Source organism: Mauremys mutica, chromosome 7 (genome assembly GCF_020497125.1).
Source record: "Mauremys mutica isolate MM-2020 ecotype Southern chromosome 7, ASM2049712v1, whole genome shotgun sequence".
Taxonomy (NCBI): Eukaryota; Metazoa; Chordata; order Testudines; family Geoemydidae; genus Mauremys; species Mauremys mutica.
In genome coordinates, this window is record NC_059078.1 from 33,082,362 (window position 1) to 33,105,045 (window position 22,684).

Sequence of the window (22,684 nt, forward strand, 5' to 3'; positions counted from 1 at the left end):
TATAGCGACTGCATGTGGGCAGGACAAGTAAGGCAATGTTTGGAGGAAGATGGAAGAACTCCAGAGTAAGCACATGTGGGACAATCTGCCCCCAAACAGCTGGGCCATGTCTACACAACAGGGACTATAATGGTATAACTACATCACTGTAGCTATGCTGGCATAGCCCCGTAGTGTAGACAAAGTCTACACCAATGGAAGGGTTTTTTCCATTGCTATAGGAACATCACCTCCCAGAGCAATAGTAGCTAGGTGATGTAGCTATGTTGACCTACATTTTAAGTATAAGCTAGGCCTAGTCTCACCCTGATCTCTAATAGTTAACGATTGGCTTAAGCCCTGAGTGAGGAGGTATAAGTATCCCTGCCAAAATTATTGTCCTTCTTCAGGTCTTTGTCCATGTGTATCCCGCTCATGGTGCATATGTGTCTCACCTGCATGAATGCACCATGAATGGGGTCCCCATGGACTAAGGATCTGGAAAAACCACAGTTTTGTAATGCAAGCAGGCATTCTTTCTCGCTTACAATGCATACTTGGTATATTCTTGATATTATTATAAGTATCTAATCCCTGTTTGATTTGTGCTCAGTTCTTAACCTCAGCACCACCCCATGGCAGTAAATCCCATAGGCTGATCACATGTTGTGTGAAAAAGGATTTCCTTTTATTGGTTTTGAATCTCCCACCTTTCAATCTCACCAAATGTCCCCTTGTCCCGCATCAGGAGAAAGAGAGAACAGAAGCTCCTGTTCTCCCTTTTCTAGACCAGCCATTATAATTGTCTCATCTTTGTCTCCTTTCTAAGATAAGGATCAGAGGAGCTGAGTGAGTTGCCTTATTTAAAAATGGTTTGGTGATACTTAAAAGTGATGCTTACTGGGTTGAAGTCCTGTCTTGTTAATTTCTGCTCTCTAGTGGAGAGAAGAGAGAGAGTACATGTGTACTGAATGGAATAAAGCTCCTTACTGACCAGAGACACTATATAAGGTAAGAGATGACTTGGTCACAGCCTATATAAGCTAAGAGATGACTTGGTCACAGCCTGGGGAGAGGATTTCTGATAGCAGACCTCACAGACAAAGGCAGAACATGTTCCTATGGCTGGAAGCTGAAGCTGGATAAATTCAGATTAGAAATTAATGCACATTTTTAACAGGGAGGGGAATTAACCATTGGGACTGACCTAGGGACAGAGTGGATTCTTCATCAAGACTGGACATCTTTCTGAAAGCTCTGCTGTAGCTCAGCCACCAGACCTGGGCTGGATGCATAAATCACTGGGTGGGTTTCCATTACCCAGGACATGCAGGAAGCACTATCAGAACAATCCCTTCTGGCCTTCAAACCTCTGAGTCTTTCAACTAGTGCAAGTGCTGTGTTACGTCGATTGACATGCTAGTTATTGGCTGGACTCTGCCTCGATCTTGATTCGGGGCTCTCAGTACTGCCATAATATCAATAATGGGTAAATGATCATATCTCTAGTGTCGTCATCCTACTAGTTCTACCTTTGTCCAGAGAGTCTTCCTGGAAAAACAGGTTAGACAGTTATTATTACAGTAGCACTTAGAGGTCCCAGCTGAGTAGGAGACCCCCATCATGCTGGGTGCTGCACAGATCCTGACTGAGATTGGGGCCCCTGTCATGCACATGCACATAGAGCTCACAGTATGTGAGGAGAAGCAGAGGGCAGAGATGGGAAGGGACTTGCCCATGGTCATACAGCAGGCAGTGCCTGAGCTAGAAATAGACTCCAGGTGTCCTGAGTCTCAGTTCAGTGCCCTCACCACTAAACAGTGCTGCCTCAGATGAGACCTGAATTTCTAATGTGAAGATACAGACACACAAGAAGTATTATTCCTTCTGGATTTAGACTGTGAACTCTTTGGGGCATGGACCATCTCTCTTGTGTATTTATACAGCACCTAGCACAACACCGTCCTGGTCCATGATGGGGGTCAGGGCCGGCTCCAGACCCCAGCGCGCCAAGCGCGCGCTTGGGGCGGCGTGCCGCGGGAGGGTGGCAGGCGGCTCCGGTGGTCCTCCTGCAGACATGCCTGCGGACGGTCCGCTGGTCCCGCGGCTCCGGTGGTCCTCCTGCAGACGTGCCTGCGGAGGGTCCACTGGTCCCGCAGCTTCGGTGGAGCATCTGCAGGCGTGCCTGCGGGAGGTCCACCGGAGCCACGGGACCAGCGGATCCTCCGCAGGCACGTCTGCAGGAGGTCCACCGGAGCCGCGGGACCAGCGACCGCCAGAGCGCCCCCTGCGGTGTGCCGCCCTGCTTGGGGGACCCAATTCCTAGAACCGCCCCTGATGGGGGTTCCTAGGTGCTATAGTAATACAAATTAATAATAATAAATAAATAATAATAATAAATTATACCTTAGAGAGAAGCAAAGCCTCCAGAAAGGGAACAAAGCTGTGCTCTTTTCCACTGGCCTCTGTCTGGGTGCACAGTGGAGGGGAGCTGCTGTTACCATATAGATGGCCTTGCTGTGTGGTGAATTCTCCAACACTTGAAGTCTTTAAATCCATAGTGGAGATCTCTGTACATGATACTCTATAGCTCTGCTGCAAGTGATGGCCCATGGGATGCAGGGGATCAGCCTTGATTATTCAGTGGGCCCCCTCTTGCCTTTAAAATCAATGAGTTTCCACCATGGGCAGAATTAGGCAAAGAGAGGGTTAAATTAGCAAGTAAACCAGCAACACCACAGGGCATGAGCCTGAGCCCTGGCTGGAAGTTAGAGAGCTGGGTGCTTTAATCCCCTAAGCACAAAACCTCATAGATGCCCAGGTTACCTCACTGGAAAAGTACTGGGTTCGAAAGCACTGGGAACAGAGGAATGTTAGTCATTTTTTTGAGTGATTGCTCATGTGCATTATACTCAAGGTATGCGTGTGTCCCGAGCAAAGTGGCTGGAAATTTTCCCCCCCCCCTCAGTGGTACCCGTCAGCACCCTCTGCAGCCACATACTTATAGCACTGGTATAAAGCACCCAGCTGACCCCGTTCCCCCTCAGTTCCTTCTTACTGCCCGTGACAGTTGCTGGAACTGCTATCCTTGCTTTGGCAAGCTCTCCCAGTGGTCTTCTCTTCTTGTATCTGTACATAGTTGTAGTCAGTTTTAGTGAAGTTCTGTAACTTTGTGCCTTAGCAGAGTTTTTGTCTGTTCCCTGGTGTTGTGACATGCCTCTGCCCCCAGGCTTTAAGCCCTGCGTCTCCTGTAAAAAGTCTATGCATTCAAGCAGCCTGAAGTGCCTGGGAGAAGCTCACTTTGGGGACTGTTGCCAGATCTGCAGAGACTTTAAGCCTTACACAAAGAAGGACCGGGAGGCCAAACTGAAGTTTTTGTTCATGGAGGCAGCGCTGAGACCTCCATCTGAGCCAGACTAGTCAGACTCAGCACTGAGTGCCTCGGTGTAGGTAAGGAGTGCTCCTCCTACCGTACTGGAGTCCGAGCTTCGATCACCATCCCCAGTGCCTAGGAAAAGGCATAAGAAACAGGCAGCCGAGAGGGAACAATCCCCGTTGCCAAAGATGGCCAGACATGGGGATCAGAGTAGAGTGCAACCTAACCAGGGCACTCTTCTGTCTTGGTACCACAGAAGTCAGCACCATTAATTCCAGCACTACGCAGGCACCATTGTGTCTGGTACCAGATGAGCCATCTACATCTGCAGCACAGCGCGGTACCAACGCTATCTCAGTATCAACCATGCTGGAGGTGTTGGCCGCTGCCAGAGACCTTCTCTCACTGTTGGTGCCAGTATCACTAGCAGTACAAGAGTTGGTGTTATCAGTGCCAGCAGTCAGGAAGGAAGCCATTGGTTCCGGTCATTGTTTGGGTCCATGCCTTTGGGTGCCATCAAAAGGGAAGCTGGCTATGCTTGCTTTGGTATGGACATCTCCACCTCAACAGCAGTCTCTACCACTGATGGGAACTGCACCACCATGGTCACCGGACAAAGATTCGTCGTCATTTGAGTCAGAGGTGGAGTCTAACTCCTCCCGTCCGAGGAATCGTTCCCGCTACTCCCCCAGGTATTTCTACCCGTCCATGGACATGAGCAGAGGAGTAACATCAAGTGCATAACCAGGAGGTCACTGGGAACCTACACCAGTCCTGTGGCCCTTTTGGAACATGTGGGGTTTTCCCCCAGTTTCCAGGGCTCCTATTCAGGGGCCTTGGAAAGGGGGGTGGCATCATCCCATCAGCCAGCACCCATCCTGGACTCTGGAACTAAGCCCGGTCTTGTACTACAAGACCCAGCACAGCAGGATCCTACAGAGGCAGAAAGGGAGGAAGAGCTTCCACAGCCAGTGCTGGCCTCCACCTCCTTCCCTGACGAGGCAGTCTCAGGAGGGGGCGTCACCTCCCCCTCCCCCTGATGACTATAAAGCTCATCAAAAGTTGCTAAAGAGGGTGGCCTTAAATCTGGGAATACATGTGGAGGTAGTGAAAGTGTCCTCACATAGCCTACTTGCATGGGTGCCAGGTTTATATAATTTGTGGTGGTGCCCAGAACGGGTCCAAGCAGAGCCGTCCCATCCATAGGAAGGACCGGGGCAACTGCCCTGGGCCAGTGCTTTGGGGGGCCCCATGCATCAGGGGGACGCAGGGTCCAGGGCGGCCTGGGGGGTTAGCGGGGAGCCTGGCGCCGGCAGCAGGGAGCAACCTGGCCCCAGCCTGCCCTGCCCCGCTGGCTCCCGGTATCACTCAGGGGAGGGGAGCTGGAAAGTGACAGGGCAGGAGTGAGAGCTTGGGGGAAGGGGTGGAGCAGGGGCGGGAGCCGACAGGGTGGGTCAGACTGGGGTGGACTGGGACCAGGCCCCCTGCTAATCCCCCAGGCTGCCCTGGACCCCATGTTCCCCTGAAGCACCGGGCCCCACAAAGCACGGGGCTGGAGGGGACAGCTCTGAAAATATAAGCCCAAACGTTGGTGGAGCCGGGCCCACCTTCCTGAATATTGGTGGAGCACAGGCACCACGGGCCCATATAACTCGCTGCCTATGCCTACTTGATATTTTAGCTGCTGTGGGCCCTTCAAAAGTAGCCTTGCCTCTCAATGAGGCCGTTATGGACCCTGTGAAGACCTTATGGCAGATCCTCACATCCCTTCCCTCCACATAAAAGGGCCGAACCCTGTTCCTGCCCAGGGTTATGAGTTCCTGTATTCCCATTGCCCCCCACCCCCAGATCCCCATGGTATCTGCTGCCAATGAGAGAGAAAGACAAAGTCATCAGGGTACAACCCCAAAATCAGTGGATTTGGTAGAAAAATTTATTCTGCTGCAGGGTTACAACACAAAATTGCAAACCAGGAGGTGCTGCTGGGCAGGTTTGATTTTAACATGTGGGACTCCATGCAGAAGTTCAAAGACTTGCTCCCTCAAGAGGCTAAGTAAGAGTTCTCTTCTCTGGTGGATGAAGGAAAATCAGTGGCGAGGATCTTGTTGCAAGCTGCTTTGGATGTGGCTGACTCAGAAGCCAGGTTCATGACTTTGGTAGTGGCCATGTGCAGAAGTTCGTGGCTGCAGTCCTCAGGACTCCTGCAGGAGGTCCAGCAAACCCTTCAGAACCTACCTTTTAAAGGAGCTTTGCTCTTTTCAGAACAGACTGATGCGAAGCTTCATGTGTTAAAAGACTCCAGGGTATTCCTTAAATTGCTTGGATTGTACAAACCAGTGCCGTCAAGGAAGCACTACAGGCCACAACAGCCATCCAGTACTCTGCCCTGGCTGCCCATCAGGATCTTCAGAGGAAAAGAAGCAGGGGTTAGATATAGTCACTACCCCCTTCTACCTTGACATCAATGCCTGCCTCTCCCAGACATCCAGGGGGTTCTGGGCAGGTGTTTTGGCAGTATGCTCGAGGACACCATACCAGTTCCCATGATGCCAGACCCAGTTTCTCCTTTGTTTACAAACTGTCTTTCCCACTTCTTCAGCGCATGGTCCTGTATCACCACGGACTGTTGGGTGTTGAGCACAGTGAATGTGGGATAAACCCTCCAGTTTATTTCTACCCTTCCTTCCCACCCTCCCTCCCTGTCCCTCTTCAGGGACCCCTCTCAGGAAGAACTTCTGGCCCAGGAGGTTCAATCTCTCCTTCAGGTGGAAGCTGTGGAAAAGGTTCCACAGAATTTAAGAGGAAAGGGGTTCTACTCCCATTTCCTTATCTTAAAAGCCAAGGGAGGTCTCAGATGAATTTTAGACCTGCATCAACAACAGCTCAACAACTATCTCAAGAGAATAAAGTTCCACATGGTCACCCTGGCATCAATTATCCCTTCCCTGGATCCTGGGGATTGGTACGTTGCCCTTGATTTAAGAGATGCCTACAGTAGAACCTCAGAGTTACGAACACCCTGGGAATGAAGGTTGTTCATAAGTCTGAAGTATTTATAACTGTTAACAAAATGTTATGGTTCTTTCAAAAGTTTACAACTGAACATTGACTTAATACAGCTTTGAAACTTTACTATGCAGAAGAAAAATGCTGCTTTCCCTTTTTTTTTATTAGTAGTTTACATTTAACACAGTTACATACTGTATTTGCTTTTTTTGTCTCTGCTGTTCCCTGATTGCATACTTCTGGTTCCAAATGAGGTGTGTGGTTGACTGGTCAGTTCATAACTTTGCTGTTTGTAACTCTGAGGTTCTGCTATATTTTCATAATTCAATATACCAAGGACACAAAAGGTTCCTCAGATATGTAGTGAAACACTCGCACTATCTATTCACAATCATCCCCTTCAGCCTGTCTGCAGCTCCGCAGGTGTTCACAAAATGTTTGGCCGTAGTGGCAACCTTCCTGACGAAGTTAGGGGTGCAGATCTACCCTTATCTAGATGAATGGCTGGTCGAGATTTGGTCCAGGGTCGGACAAGTGCTCAGGTAGTGTCCAACATTTGACTTGTCCAGTTGACTTCAAGGCCTTAGGCCTTCTGATAAATATTGAGAAATCTACCCTCACTCTGGCACAGAGGACAGAGTTCATTGGGGTGCTGTTCAACTCTACTCAGGCCAGAGCTTACCTTCTAGAGGGATGTTTCAAGTCAATCAGATCCCTGATAATGCACCTCAAGGGTCAAGGGGCGTAGGGCCCCAGAATAGCTAGGGATGGCCCTGGGTAAAACTTTTTAAAATTGGGAATAAAACTTTCCTTTTGTCTGTTGCTCTCTGGAGAAGGAGACACAGAGCAGCAATGCTATAAGTATGAATGCTATGTAACGTAAGGCTTGAACCAGGTATAAAAATTCATGCTAACTCTAGATGCTTTTGTTTGCTTGTAACCTTTAAGCTTACCCCCAAGAAAGCTATTTGGGTGCTTAATTTTTGGAATTGCTCTTTTAAAATCTAGCAAAAGCCTAAGTTCCAGATGTATTTCCTTCCTTTTTGTTTTTAATAAAATTTATCTTTTTTAAGAACAGAATTGGATTTTTGGTGTCCTAAGAGAATTGTGCATGTTGTTTGATTAGCTGGTGGCAACAGCTAATTTCCTTTGTTTTCTTTCTCAGCTCTTCCCCGGAGGGGGTGTGTGGGTGTGTGTGAAAGGGCTTGAGGATACCCCACAGGGAGAAATTTCCAAGAGCTCCTTCCTCAGTCCAAAGGGGTTTTTTGCATTTGGGTGGCGGCAGCATTTACCAAGCCAAGGTCAGAGAAAAGCTGTAACCTTGGGAGTTTAATACAAGCCTGGAATGTCAAGTATCAATTTTTAAAATGCTTGTGGTCCCCCACCTTCTGTACTCAAAGTGACAGAGTGGGGATTCAGCCTTGACACCTCTCAATCGTCAATGACAGTTTGGTCTTAGAGGCGTCAGCACTAGGGTGAGGAGCTCACCTGTGGCCCCTCAGAACTCAAAGCCTTTGATCTCCAGAGGAACTTTCAGTTCACATCAATGTCAGGGAACTCAGAGTGATTCACCTAGCATGTCAGGCCTTCCTGCCCCACATATTGGACAGAAACTTGTTTGTTCTCACGGACGACGCTGTAACCATGTTTTATCTCAACAGGCAAGGAGGAGCTCGCTCTTCCCTTCCTTGTCAAAAAGCGACTCAGCTATGGGGAGTTTTGCATGGCCCACTCAATCAACCTCGAGGCCTATTACCTTCCAGGAGCACAAAACAAGCTGGCAGATCACCTCAGCAGGTCTTTTTCCAGTTACTACAAGTGGTCCCTTCGCCCAGATGTGGCGAGACATGTTTTCTGGCATTGGGGGACTCCCCAGATAGACCTATTTGCAACTAGGTACAACAGGAAGTATCACCAACTCTGCTCCCTCTCAGGCCACAGACCAGGTTCTATCATGGATGCCTTTTTGCTACCATGCATAGGACATCTTTACTACACTTTCCCCCCTATCCCTCTAGTGCACAGAGTACTGCTAAAGATCAAATGGGACCAGGCCCTTCTTGTTCTGATAGCCCCAGCATGGCCCCACCAACACTGGTTCTCATAGGCCTCTCAGGCCTTGTCTACACTAGAAGACTATTTCGAATCTACTTAAGTCGAATTTGTGGATTCGACCTTATGAAGTCGAATTTGTGTATCCACAGTAAATACACTAATTCGAATTTCTGAGTCCACAGTAACGGGGCTGGCGTCGACTTTGGAAGCGGTGCACTGTGGGAAGCTATCCCACAGTTCCCGCAGTCCCCGCTGCCCATTGGAATGCTGGGTAGAGCTCCCAATGCCTCCTGGGGGAAAAATGTGTCGAGGGTGCTTTTGGGTAACTGTTGTCATTGAACCGTCAATCACGCCCTCCCTCCCTGAAAGCTCCGGCGGGAAATCTGTTCGCGCCCTTCTCTTGTCAGTTACAGCGCGTACGCCACAGCACTGCGAGCATGGAGCCCGCTGCGATCATCGCTGCACTTATGGCCGTTGTCAACTCCTCGCACCTTATCGTCCACCTCTTCCACAGTCAGCTGCTGAGAAATCGGGCGAGGAGGCTCCGGCAGCGCGGTGAGGACAGGAATTCACAGAGTGGCGCACACCTCTCACAAAGCAGGGTACGCCGCGCCGTGGAGATCATGGTGGCAATGGGTCAAGTTCATGGTGTGGAACGGCGATTCTGGGCCCGGGAAACAAGCACGGACTGGTGGGACCGCATAGTGCTGCAGGTCTGGGATGAATCACAGTGGCTGCGAAACTTCAGGATGCGTAAGGGCACTTTCCTTGAACTCTGTGACTTGCTGTCCCCTGCCCTGAAGCGCCAGGACACCCGGATGCGAGCAGCCCTGAGTGTGCAGAAGCGAGTGGCCATAGCCCTCTGGAAACTTGCAACGCCAGACAGCTACCGGTCAGTAGCGAACCACTTTGGCGTGGGCAAATCTACCGTGGGGGTTGCTGTGATTGAAGTAGCCCACGCAATCGTTGAGCAACTTCTCTCAAAGGTAGTGACTCTCGGAAACGTCCAGGACATCATAGATGGCTTCGCCGCAATGGGATTCCCAAACTGCGGTGGGGCTATAGATGGGACTCACATCCCTATCCTGGCACCAGCCCACCAGGCCAGCGAGTACATTAACCGAAAGGGCTACTTTTCAATGGTGCTGCAAGCACTGGTAGACCATAGGGGACGTTTTACCAACATCTTCGTTGGGTGGGCGGGCAAGGTTCATGACGCGCGTGTGTTCAGGAACTCTGGTCTGTTTAAACGCCTCCAGGCAGGTACTTTCTTCCCGGACCACAAAATAACAGTTGGGGATGTGCAGAGGCCTACAGTGATCCTCGGGGACCCAGCCTACCCGCTAATGCCCTGGCTCATGAAGCCCTATACAGGCGCCTTGGACAGAGAGAAGGAACTCTTCAACTACCGGCTGAGCAAGTGCAGAATGGTGGTGGAGTGTGCTTTCGGACGTCTCAAGGGGAGATGGCGGAGCTTACTGACTCGCTCGGACATCAGCGAAAAGAATATCCCCGTAGTTATTGCTGCTTGCTGTGTGCTACACAATCTCTGTGAGAGCAAGGGCGAGACCTTTTTGTCCGGATGGGAGGTTGAGGCAAATCGCCTGGCTGCAGTTTACGCTCAGCCAGACACCCGTGCCGAGAGAATATCCCAGCGGGAAGCGCTGTGTATCCGGGAGGCTTTGAAAGCAAGTTTCCTCGGAGAGCAGGGTAACCTATGACTCTCCACTTGCTTTCAAGAGAAACTGACCCTGGGCCTGTGTCTGTATGTGTCGATTTCGATCTGCGGTTACATGACCCGTTCTCCAAGTTTCCCCCACTTCCAAATCATGTTTTAAAGCAAATTAATTGTTACGCTCATTATTAATAAATCTTTGTTTTACTTTGCATTTCTGTTCAGGTGTTGAAACATGGACGCATACTGTGCTGGGCACGGTGTGCACTGATGTACAGACCGCTTGTTCCATAGAGGAATGACATCCTCCTGCTCCTACATAGGTCTCTGGGGTGGGGGACGGTTGCAAGTGGTTGTGCATGAAGGGGAGGGTTTGCAGGAAGGGGTGGGTTTGCAGGAAGGGGCGAGTGGTGCCTTCTTTGGATGGGGTTTGGATGACGGCAGTGGGCTGCGGGTTTGGGCGTAGGAAGGGGTGAGGGGTGTGGGGGAAGGGTGAGTATCTGTCCGTGGATGAGGGCTCTTGTTGGGGCTCTGGGCAGCGGAGAGGCTCGTTGCTACGGTGGAAGTGCATGGTAAGGGCAGCGTGCCTTAACATTAAGGGGGTGGCAGGCGCTAGGACCCTGGACAAGCATACACATCACAGAATGACCCGGGGCAGCATACACCACACAGAGTGACCCTGGTGCCTACTGACTGCAGTGTGTGTGTGTGTGCCCTGCAGTTGATCATGCCCCCAAGTCTGTACCCTGGTAATGTAGGCTATACCGTGCAATTATAAATCCCCTCCCCCCCCCATACACAAAAAAATCCTCTGACACGAAAGACGTGACCGAAACAGTGAATAACAGCAAACAGCTTTTAATAATCTAATACACAGTGGGGGGATGAAACTTGGATTTGGGACTGGGTGAGCCTGTAAGGGAAGCACTTCTACAAATTTATAGTGTGAGAGGTGTGTGGTACATTAGCGCTATGCAGTGGTGCAGTGACAGTTCTCACGGCCCCTACTGCCCCTCCGTCTTGTACTTTTGGGTGAGGGGGGGGCAGGACTTCTTGGCGGGGGAGGGCGGTTGCAGGTACACTGCAGGGGGGCTCTGTCCTCCTGCCTGCGGTCCTGCAGAACATCAACAAGGCGCCGGAGCGTGTCCGTTTGCTCCCTCATTAGCCCAAGCAGCGTTTGAGTCGCCTGCTGGTCTTCCTGCCGCCACCTATCCTCCCGTTCGATGTGTGTGCGATGCTGTTGACATAGGGTCTCCCTCCACTGTCTCTGCTCTGCCGCCTTGGCTCTGGAGCAGGCCATCAGTTCCGCGAACATCTCGTCCCTAGTCTTTTTCTTTCGCCGCCAAATCTGCGCCAGCCTCTGCGAGGGGGATGCCGGGGCAGTCCGGGAAAGAGCCGAAGCTGTGTGATGGGAAAAGTAAGTGATTTCCTTGAACAGATACATGTTTGCGAACAGTGAACACAGTCTAGTCAGTTTCTCTGAACAAGACCATACAGGGCAACAAGTCTCACGAGATCTCAGGACAAGTTCGAGATTTCGGAATACGCTCTCATTGGCTGCGGCATTGCACAGGAGAGCGGACAAGTCGGGAGAGACAGCTGAATCCGTCTAGCAGACAGTCCTGGTAAGCCTTACAGTACATTCTGCTTATCAGTTAATGGATAGCTGTGCCCTCCCGCTAAAGGCAATCTGGAAATCATATACTCTGACCCTTTTCCAGCCACTCCCGCCAGTGCACGGGAAAGATCCATGTATGCTTTTCCTATGTGGCCTACAACATGTGGCTGTTAAGCGAGGGTCATTGTTATGCAAAGTAAAAGTCAACCATTCACAACAGTAACAATACACTAATTGCCCTAATTAGATGCAGCATTTCATGAACGAGATCACCCTGAGGCGGGTCCCTCGGAGTCACAAAGAGCGGATGCTAAGGGAAGCCCTGCAGAGACCAGGACCATATGCGGCCATGCTTGTGGAGGCGATGATTCCCATGTACATAAGGATGTCCTGGCGCGGAAGAGTGTGCTTCCACGGAGCACCCAACAAGGCACCTCTCCCCAGGAACCTCTTGCGGAGGCTTTTCGAGGACCTCTATGAGACCTTTGTTGAATTGTCCCTGGAGGATTATTGTTCAATCCCTATATGTGTGGACCTACTTTTCATATAGTTTTTCATTGAAAATTTTATATATAGTATTTCTATTTTTTTTATACCTGTTTTATAAAAAGTAAATGTTTACATGTTTATAGCACTTACCGCCTGATCCTTCCCCTGATTCAGAGTCCGGGTTAACGGCCGGGGAGGGTTGGTAGGGGATCTCTGTGAGGGTGATGAAGAGATCCTGGCTGTCAGGGAAAGCGGTATTGTGTTCGCTGTCGCCTGCGCCGTCCTCCACAGACCCTTCCTCATCTTCCCCATCGGCGAACATCGAGGAGGAACTGTCCAGGTTCACTATGCCATCCACTGAGTCCACGGTCACTGGTGGGGCAGTGGTGGCAGACCCACCTAGAATGGCATGCAGTGCCTCGTAGAAGCGGCATGTCTGGGGCTGGGCTCCGGAGCGTCCGTTTGCCGCTCTGACTTTTTGGTAGCCTTGTCTCAGGTCCTTGATTTTCACGCGGCACTGCATTGCATCCCGGCTGTATCCTTTCTCTATCATTGCTTTGGAGACCTTCTCGAAGGTCTTTGCATTCCGCTTGTTGGAGCGCAGCTCCGACAGCACAGACTCCTCGCCCCACACACCGATCAGATCCAGGACTTCCCGGTCTGTCCATGCTGGTGACCTCTTTCTATTCTTGGATTGGCCGGACTCCTCTGCTGGAGAGCTCTGCATCGTTGCAGGTGCTGCGGAGCTCGCCCCGATGTCCAGCCAGGACGTCAGATTCAAAGTGCCCAGACAATAAAAGGAATTCAAATTTTCCCGGGTCATTTCCTATGTGGCTGGTCAGAGAATCCAAGCTCAGACTGCTGTCCAGAGCGTCAACAGAGTGGTGCACTGTGGGATAGCTCCCGGAGCTACTAAGTTCGATTTGCATCCACACCTAGCCTAATTCGAGCTAGCCATGTCGAATTTAGCGTTACTCCACCTGTCGGGGTGGAGTACCGAATTCGAACTAAAGAGCCCTCTAGTTCGAATTAAATGGCTTCCTGGTGTGGACGGTTGAGCGGTTAGTTCGAATTAACGCTGCTAAATTCGATTTAAAGTCCTAGTGTAGACCAGGCCTCAGTGTCAACTCCAATCCTGCTTCTTTTACACCCGGACCTGATTTCTCAGGACTACGGTTGGCTGCTCCACCCAAACCTGAGCTCCCTTCAACTAACAGCTTGGAAGCTCCATGTCTAAATCCCAGAGAGCACACTTGCTCAGAGCAAGTTTGTCAGGTTCTGTAATAGAAACCCCTCCACCAGGACTACTTACCTTTCAACGTGGAAGTGGTTTTCTCTCTGGGCGTTCCAACGCGGAGTCTCACTCACACAGTCATCCTTACAAGAAATACTTGAATACCGATTGCACCTGAAACAAGAAGTCTGAGCAATCGTCTATCAAGGTTCACCTTGCAGTAATATCACTTTCCACTCTTGGGTGGATAATTGGTCCTTTTTTCCAATGACATGTATATCCGATGCTTCAAAGGCATAGAAAGATTATACCCTCAAGTAAGAGAGCCCATTCCTCCCTGAGACCTGAACTTAGTCTATTCAAAGCTTATGGGACCACCATTTGAACCTTTGGCAACGTGGTCCTTATTATACCTCGCCTGGAAAGTAGTTTTCTTAGTGGCTATCACTTTGGCCAGAAGGGTCTCGGAGCTCCATGCCCTCATATCACAGCTTCCATACACAGTCTTCTTTAAAGATAAGGTGCACTTATGTCTTCACCCTAGTTTCTTCCCAAAAGTGTTTTTGCAATTCATAGCAATCTACCTACCTGTCTTTTACCCGAAGCCACATGCAAATAGGAATGAACAACACCTTCACTCATTGGATGTTAGACAAGCCCTAGCTTTCTACATAGACAGGATTAAACCATTCTGAAAGTCCACCTAACTGTTCGTAACTGTAGCTGACATGGTGAAGGGTCTCCAATCTCTTCACAGACAATTTTGTCGTGTACAGTATCACTTCATGTAGTCGTACTTGTTACGATCAAGCAGCTGTTTTGCCACCAGCTAACCTGACTGCTCATTCCACAAGGTCGTAAGCATCCTCAGCAGCATTTGTAGCATAGATCCCTATTCAGGACATTAGTAAAGCAGCAACCTGGTTATTGGTGCACACGTTCTTCCATTACACCATCACTCAACAGTCCAGAGATTATCCCAAATTTGGTCGAGCTGTTCTGCAGTTAGTGTGTCGATGAACTCTGATCCCTCTACCTATTCAACTGCTTGGGGGTCACCTAGAGTGGAACACAGTGAACTCACTGGAAGAAGGAAAAATGGTTACTAACCTTCCGTAACTGTTGTTCTTTGAGATGTGTTGCACATGTCCATTCTATGACCTGCCCTCCTACCACTCTACGTCAGATTTTTCTGGAAACAAGTAACTGAAGGGGAGCAGGATCATCTGGGTCCTTTATACTGGCGCTATAGAGGGTGCTTGAGCTGCCCCAATGGGTCCCACTGCAGGAAAAATTTTCTGGCGACTGTGCTTTGGGCACAGGCAAACCTACAGTGAATGGACATGTGCAATACCTCTCGAAGATCGACAGTTACAGAAGTTTAGTAACCGTTGTTTATTCTACACCCACTATGCTCTAGCGCCATCTAGCCAGCTTCTAAGGTAATGCACTCCCTTGGGAGGCCCCAATTCAGCAAAGTACTTATTAAATATATGTTTAAATCCTATTGCGGTCTATGGGATTTAGGCACAGATTTACAGATAAGTACTAGCTTAAGTGCTTTGCTGACTGCTGGGTCCCCATCCTATAAACACTTATGTATGTTACAGGAGTTGTGTATAAAAAGAAATATGTATATGTGTGTGCGCACAGGAAGAGACCTGGTCAGAAGCCAGAATTTCTGTTCCACGGAAAATGATGACATTTCTGGGGGGGAAACTCATTCCAATTCCAAATGAGAAGACAAAATGTTATAATTCCCCATGAAAGAAAACTTCTGATTCAGGACCGTCAGCAAGTTCTGTTTGGATCATGTCAAATTGCTTCATTTTATGATGTCAGAATGTTTCATTCTGATAAGGTATGTCATTTTGACTTTATCGCTTTGATTAATTTCATTTAGACTTTTTATTATTTTAAAATATTAATTTAATATATTTAATATTTCAATACAATAGTGGAACAAAATTAATCCAAATGACAAAGTCAAAATTACACATTTTTACTGTATTAAAAAATGAAATATTTTGTTGTTGGAACAAAATGAGAATCCCATAAAAATTAATTGAAAATTTGCCACAAAATATTTTGATTTCAGCTAAACTGCATGTTTTGACAGAAAACGATTCCATCAAAAATTTTTCAATCAAGTGCTAATGTCTAGTTGGTACGTACTGTACATAAAGTTTGCCACCTAGTGGGCTGTATGAATAATAGGATCTGTTGCATTGTTCATTGGCTTGGGGTTCAATAAAGTTGTTGTTATGATTGTGAATGGCTTCCTGCGGGCAGCTCTTCCTGCACATGTTTAATTTTACCCATGTGAGGACAACTGACATCTAAGGGCTCATGGGTGTAAGTGTTTTTATACTCAGAGCCCCAGACCTGTCTGTGCCCAATCCAGAGCTCTGCACAAACTGTGTGGGTATGGGAAGCAGTTGCCTCCCTGCCTGCAGGGACTATAGTGGAGCACTGCATCCTGTGAAAGCAGCCAGGTTGGAGTCACATTATAGGGCAAGTGCCTTTTAAGGAGTGTGCACTGTTCTGCCTGCAGGGACAGGAAGAGTCTTGCTGTCGCAATCCATCTTCCTGAGAGAGGATGTAGGTCAGATGCCAGTTATTTGTGTTACAGTATCACTCCAGAGGCCCAAATGAGATCCCCCCCCACTTGTGCCAGATGCTGCACAGACCCTGCCTGAGATTGGGGCCTCCCCTTGTGCTGGGTGCTGTACACACCCCAACTTAGATTGGGAGCCAGTTCTGCTGGGCAGTGCACAGATCCCACCTGATATATGGGCCCTATTATGCCAGGTGCTATACAGAACCTGCCAATCTCGGTCAGGATCTGTGCAGCATCCAATGTGATGGGATGTCTTGGTATAGGAACCTGCACAGCACTTGGCACTACAGGTGCTAGTATAAAATAAGTAGTAACAGTTGGATCATTGCTCCTGGTCTGGTGAGGGCTGGAGACCAGATACCAGAGTAGATGGGTCATCGGTCTGATCTGTTGCAGCAGTGCCTCTGTTCTTATTTCCTTTTGTTTATTTCTGTCCCACACAGGGTTGCGGACAGCTTGGTGTCTTGTGGCGCAAACTTCCTTTGTGGCAAAATCCACCCTGTGCTGGGCAGGGCTGTCAGCCTCCTGATTCCCCATGAAGTGGCTGAAACTGGCTTCACCGGGGAGCTGGAAGTCACGCCAGCTGCCGCGCTGTGCCCCTGCCTGAAGCTGTATCCCAATCAGCCTGCTAAGATTGTTGCTGTCTCCATATCCTTTACCAGAAGAAATATTTCCATATGGGGCTGACCAGGGCTTCAGGGGGTCATGGGCCTGCTGCACAGAGGTGAATTGCACCTGAGAGGGATACTCGAAACACAGGTGTTGCTTCATCAGGAGCCACGATAGCAGAGAGCAGTTTAGCCCACAACTGTGTGCTGAGCATCGGGCCTTTGTATTTGTGCAGAATGCTTATCTGGCCCCCACCACTGTGGGGTCTGAGCACCTGGTACTCTTTACTGTACTTATCCTCCCAATCCCCCAGGAGGCAGGGCAGTGCTATTATTCCCCTGGTACAGCTGGAGAACTAAGGCACAGAGAGGCTAAGTGACTTGCCAAGGTCACCCAGTGCAACTGTGGCAGAGCAAGGACTTGAACCTGGGTTTCCCAAGTCTCATTTTAGCACCCTCTCCACTGCAGTGTTCTTCCTCTCAGATAGGCTCATGAGCCATCTCATCCTATTGCAATTTTCACTGGTCACAATGAACAGAGGAGTCAGTTTTAGCTCTTGTGGAGCTCTCATTGATCCTGAGAGGCACTGAGGTGTGGATCCAGCACCCTTCAGGGTTAGGCCACCCTGAAAAAGCTGCCATAGAGAAAATGTGCTGGGTGAAATTCTCATGTGCTGTGGAGCAGGCCAGATAGGGATGTAAGAATGGTCCTTTGGGCCTTAACATCCACTATAATGTAAAGAGACAGCAGGTCTCCACAGGGGCGGCTCTATGTATTTTGCTGCCCCAAGCACGGCAGTCAGGCGGCTTTCGGCGGCATGCCTGCGGGCGGTCCACCAGTAACGTGGATTTGGTGGCACGCCTGCGGGAGGTCCACCAGTAACGTGGATTCGGCGGCATGCCTGCGGGAGGTCCGCCGGTCCCGCGCCTTCAGCGTACCCGCCGCCAACTTGCTGCCGAAGCCGCGGGACCGGCGGACCTCCTGCAGGCGTGCCATCGAATCCACGTTACTGGTGGACCGCCCTTGCTGCGCTGGTGCCTGGAGCCACCCCTGGGTCTCCAAAATTACATTGCTCCCGGAAATTGCTGTACCTTGTTGCACGTAAGAACACTAGGACTGAAAGATCATGTGTATACAAGGGGCAGCCTCCGGCATAACTGCAGGAGAGGGAAAGGTGTTTGTTGCACTCAGATTTCTTTGCCTTTAAGTCTCACAGTGGTTTCTTCCTTAGCCAGCAATACATCTTTTTCTACGATCCCGCGGGTCTGCCCATATCATTCTATGCAAAGGGGAAATCATCGTTGTTCTTCAATGACCCATCAAACTTAGCAGAATGGGAGAAGTACAGCTATAGTGCAACACTGGACTCAGATCCAGGGCAGGAAGAAGGTGCTGTCATTCTCAAAGGCAATTGTGTAGAGCTCACAGCCTTCTCAGAATCTAAAGATCCCTAACCAAGATCGGGGCCCCACTGTGCTGAGTGTTCTACAGTCCCCAGCCGAGATCGGGGCCCTGTTGTCCTGGGTGCTGCACAGATCCCAACTGAGATTGAGCCTCCATTGTGCTGGGTGCTGCACAGATGCGTAGTTAGAGCTTCCCATATTGGTTGACTCAGATCTCAAGACAAGTCAGAATTTGTCTATTGCCAACAGTACAAGCATCTGAAAATCCACTGACTTGTCACAAAGGATGCACTCAAACTTGAACTGGCAATTTTATGGCAAAATCTGACCCACCTCACTCCAATCCTGTTGTGTCAATTTGGCTGGGTGGCCAGTGGTAAAGACAGAGAAGAGAGGGAAGGTACGTCTACACCGCAAAAAAACCCTGCAGCACCAAGTCTCAGAGCCTGGGTCAACTGACTGGGGCTTGTGGGGTTCACACTACAGGGCTAAATATAGCAGTGCAGGTGTTCAGGCTTGGGCTGGAGATCAGGCTGTGAAACCTGGCAATGGGGGTGGGTCTCAGAGCCTGGGCTCCAACCCAAGCCCAATTGTCTACACCAGCGGTTCTCAAACTGTGGGTCGGGACCCCAAAGTGGGTCACGACTCCATTTTAATGGGGTCACCAGGGCCAGCATTAAACTTGCTGGAACCCCTGGCAGAAGCTGAAGCCTGAGCTCCACCTCTGCCCTGGGCAGCGAGGCTCGGGCTCTGGCCTCCTCTTCCCGCACTCAGGGCGGCGGGGCCTGGGCTCCATCCCCACCTGGGGTCATTTAGTAACTTTGTTATCAGAAGAGGGTCACGGCGCAATGAGGTTTGAGAACCCCTGATCTACACTAGTTTTGGCCCCTTGCCTCAAGCTCGAGTCAGTTGACCTGGGCTCCGAGACTGAATTTTTTTGTGGCAGACGTACCCTCGGGGCAGGGCTGTGGGGTGAAGTGGGAGGCCTAGACAGGCAGGCACAGGAATGGGAGTCAAGACTCCTGTCTCCTGCTGCTGACCTTGGGCAAGTCCCTTTCCTCCTCGTGGCTTTGTTTCCCCTCCCCCTTTTTGGGGCATGGACTCTCTTTTGTGTGTCTGTACAGGGCCTGGCATGGCAGCAGGGGCGGCTCCAGGCCCCAGCATGCCAAGCGCGTGCTTTGGGCGGCATGCCGCGGGGGGCGCTCTGCCGGACGCCGGGAGGGCGGCAGGCGGCTCCGGTGGACCTCCCGCTTAGGTCCACCGAAGCCGCGGGACCAGTGGACGCCTGCGGGAGGTCCACCGGAGCCGCGGGACCAGCGACCGGCAGAGCGCCCTCCACGGCATGCCGCCATGCTTGGGGCAGCGAAATATCTAGAGCCGCCCCTGCATGGCAGGGGCCGCAATCTGAGTCGGGGTCTCTGAAACACTGGCTCGATTGGGCCTGGATCTTGAATGGTGCCTCTAGGTAGCACTATCATGCTATTAAATTGCAGTAATAACCAGTGGCCATTATTAGAGCCCCTTCTTTCTCCATCATGCCATTTTGTGGCACTGAGAAGCACCCTGTTGCAGCAGGATCACAAAGTTATTTTAGGTACCTAAATGAGGGCAAGATTTTCCCGAATGCCCGTCCCCTAAAATACTGAGCAAACCATGCCATTCTCCGTCACCCATTTGAAACATTTCCCAGCATGCACCGTGGCGCTTTCCCCCATGCTGCCCCTTCATGCATGGCAGGAGCTGCCTGTGAACATCCTCAAAGCCACCTTGCTGTCCTTCCACCCTTGTTAGCCCCCATTTGCTGTGCACTGCAAAATGTTCCCAGGGGCTGTGCAGCTGGTGAGCTGCGAGTGCTGCTGACTGTGCAGATGGCAAGCATTTCATTGGTTCCCTTTGCTCTTCCTGTCTCTTGGTTTAATTCTGCTGGTGGCTATGACCTAACATCAAGGCTTTATCTGCTCACCCAAGTTGTGCTGTGCCTGGGTAGTTAAAGTGGTGCAGCCCTCTAGTGTAGACACAATTATACTGGGATTAATGTGCTTTCGGACAGTATAGCTATTCCCTAAACTGTACCAGGATAAGGCACCTTTATCCTGGTATAACTGCATCCACACTAGGAGCTGTCCCAGTATAACTAGATCAGTTAAAAAAATCACCCCCTGCCATTGCTTATAGCAGGAGAAAGGCTGGGTGTAGACCTGGCTGTTGACTGCAAGCTCTTTGAGTCAGGGAATAGTCTCTTTGTTACATTTGGACAGTGCCCAGCAGAATGGGGTGCTGGCCCATTGGCACTACCACAGTGCAGCCTAAGTGGGATCTGAGCTATGAGAAGTCATGGGTGCTGAGTGCCGTCCTGGCAGCACTGCACTCACATCATGAAGCCGTTTGCCTGATCAAAGATGGCAGCACTGGCTGTGTCGCTGTATAAAAACGCTGCTTGATGTTCCATTGCCCCCCAGATCAAGTGAACCCAGATGTCAGATATAAACTTCACTGGGACGGTAGAAGCCAAGAAGATGATCCAGACACTTGGGAGCAGACTCTGTTGCTCTTCCTCTTTCTCCACTACTCAGATCAGTTTCAAGATAAGCCACTTTACGATTTCTGTATGTATAAAATTGCTTGACTGTTTTCTAGGGTAACATCCCAGCCCAAATCTTGGGCTTGTCTTCCTCTAGAGGCTGGAAACAAAAACTGCAGTGTTGTATATGATTAGTTCCTAGAGCCCTCAACCAAGATCGGGGCCCCTATTGTGCCAAGAGCTGCACAGACCCCGACTGAGATCAGTGTCCCAGGGTGCCGGGTGCTGCACAGACCTCACCGAGATGGGGGTTCCCAGGCACTGCACCGGCTGCAGATGAGATGGGGGTTCCTGGCGTGGCAGACACTGCACCAGCTGCAAAGGAGGTGGGGGTCCTCAGCGTGCTGGGTGCTGTACAGATGCAGTGCTATGGGGCACTATGCTATGGGGAACATGAGACAGCCCTGTTGCAGGGCTGCCCAGAGGATTCAGGGGGCCTGGGGCAAAGCAATTTCGGGGGCCCTTTCCATAAAAAAAAGTTGCAATACTATAGAATACTATACTCTCGTGGGGGCAGGGCCGGCTCCAGAGCCCAGCGGGGCAAGCACCTGCCTGGGGCAGCCCTTTCCCGGGGGGGCGGCAGGCTGGGCCGGCGGACCTGCCGCAGTCATGCCTGCGGGAGGTCCACCGGAGCCCCGGGAGCAGCGGACCTGCCGCAGGCATGACTGCGGAGGGGGCGCTCGTCCCGCGGCTCCAGTGGACCTGCCGCAGGCATGACTGCGGACGGTTCGCTGGTCCCGCGGCTCGGCTGGACCTCCCGCAGGGATGCCTGCGGCAGCTCAACCGGAGCCGCCGGACCAGCGAACCGCCCGCAGCTGCGGGAGGTCCAGCCGAGCCGTGCGACCAGTGGACCCTCTGCAGTCATGCCCGCGGGAGGTCCGCTGCTCCCGCGGCTCGGGGGCGCCTCCCGGGCATGACTGCTTGGGGCGGCCAAAAACCTAGAGCCGCCCCTGCGTGGGGGCCCCTGCAGGGCCTGGGGCAAATTGCCTTCCTTGCCCCCCGCTCTGGGCAGCCCTGCCCTGTTGCTGTTGCAGGGTTTGTGCAGCACCTGGAAGGACAGGGCCCTGCTCTCACTCAGGATCTGTGCAGCACCTGGCACACTAGGACCTGGTCTTGGTTGGATCCTCGGGGCAACCCTGCAACATAAATAATAACTGATTTGCCTTTGGGATTTGACTTGTTTTTTGACTCCTTGGATCATCATCGCCTAAATATGACTCTTCCCTAAGCAAACCAAACCCAATGTAAACGAACCCCGAACTGTTGTGACTCAGGGACCCGGCGCATGATTGCATCCCATATGGACCAGATTCTCCTGTGCAGCCAGGAGGCAGTGAAGCGTGGAGTCCAGGCTGTCATTGACGCAATGCTACAGGAGCACTGCAAGAGAGGGAAGGTAGGAGCTTGTATTGGTATGTGTATTAGGCAACACAGAACCCATGGATCTGAGATCACAGGTCAGCTCTTATATTCGGGCTCCTCTCTCCGTCCTCTCTGAGCCTGCTGTCGTATCGGGGTGAGTTTGGCTCTTGCCTGCTCTTTCTGTTCTCATTGTTTTATTACTGGGTCTAGTTGGCTTCACCACGTATCCTGCAGCCAGACTCCTGTGAACTGTGCTCTCAGGTGATGTTGCCAGCTCAGCAGTGTGGGACTTGGTAAGGACTTGGATTGGAAATGTTTGCACAAAACTTCAAGAAGTGGTGTGGGTGACTCAGCAGGGGCTGCTCCCTCTTCTGAGTCAGTGAGCTGCTGCCGGCACTGTGCTTCAGAGAGAAGGGTGGGGGAGCCCTCCTTTGGAGTCAGTACTGAGCCCAGTGTGGCATTAGGGCATGCTATGCTCCATGGAACGGTGCCAGGCTCTCAGTGGGGGGTGCTGTCCTCTTGGAATTAGTCCCAATCCCAGTTCTCTAGGGCTGTGCTAGGCGATGCTGTACTGCTGTGGGTGACACCATCTGAAAGAGACATAAACCTGCTAGATGGCAGGGTGTTTTTCCTAGGTGTTGGGCTGATCCCCCTAGGTGCTGAGCCAGTTCCAGTAG

General features: G+C 50.9%; 1 protein-coding gene across 6 annotated transcripts in view; it reads left to right on the plus strand.

The window, feature by feature from the left end:
- Nucleotides 1-22,684, plus strand: part of C7H11orf80 (chromosome 7 C11orf80 homolog) — a 57,270-nt gene that overhangs the window by 20,598 nt on the left and 13,988 nt on the right. For all 6 annotated transcript variants that reach the window (XM_045023600.1, XM_045023602.1, XM_045023598.1 and 3 more), the window contains exons 7-11: nt 919-990; nt 16,496-16,700; nt 17,903-18,050; nt 20,524-20,670; nt 21,920-22,041. In XM_045023600.1, coding sequence (XP_044879535.1) covers nt 919-990; nt 16,496-16,700; nt 17,903-18,050; nt 20,524-20,670; nt 21,920-22,041 — 694 coding nt within the window. The remainder of the gene's footprint in view (nt 1-918; nt 991-16,495; nt 16,701-17,902; nt 18,051-20,523; nt 20,671-21,919; nt 22,042-22,684) is intronic.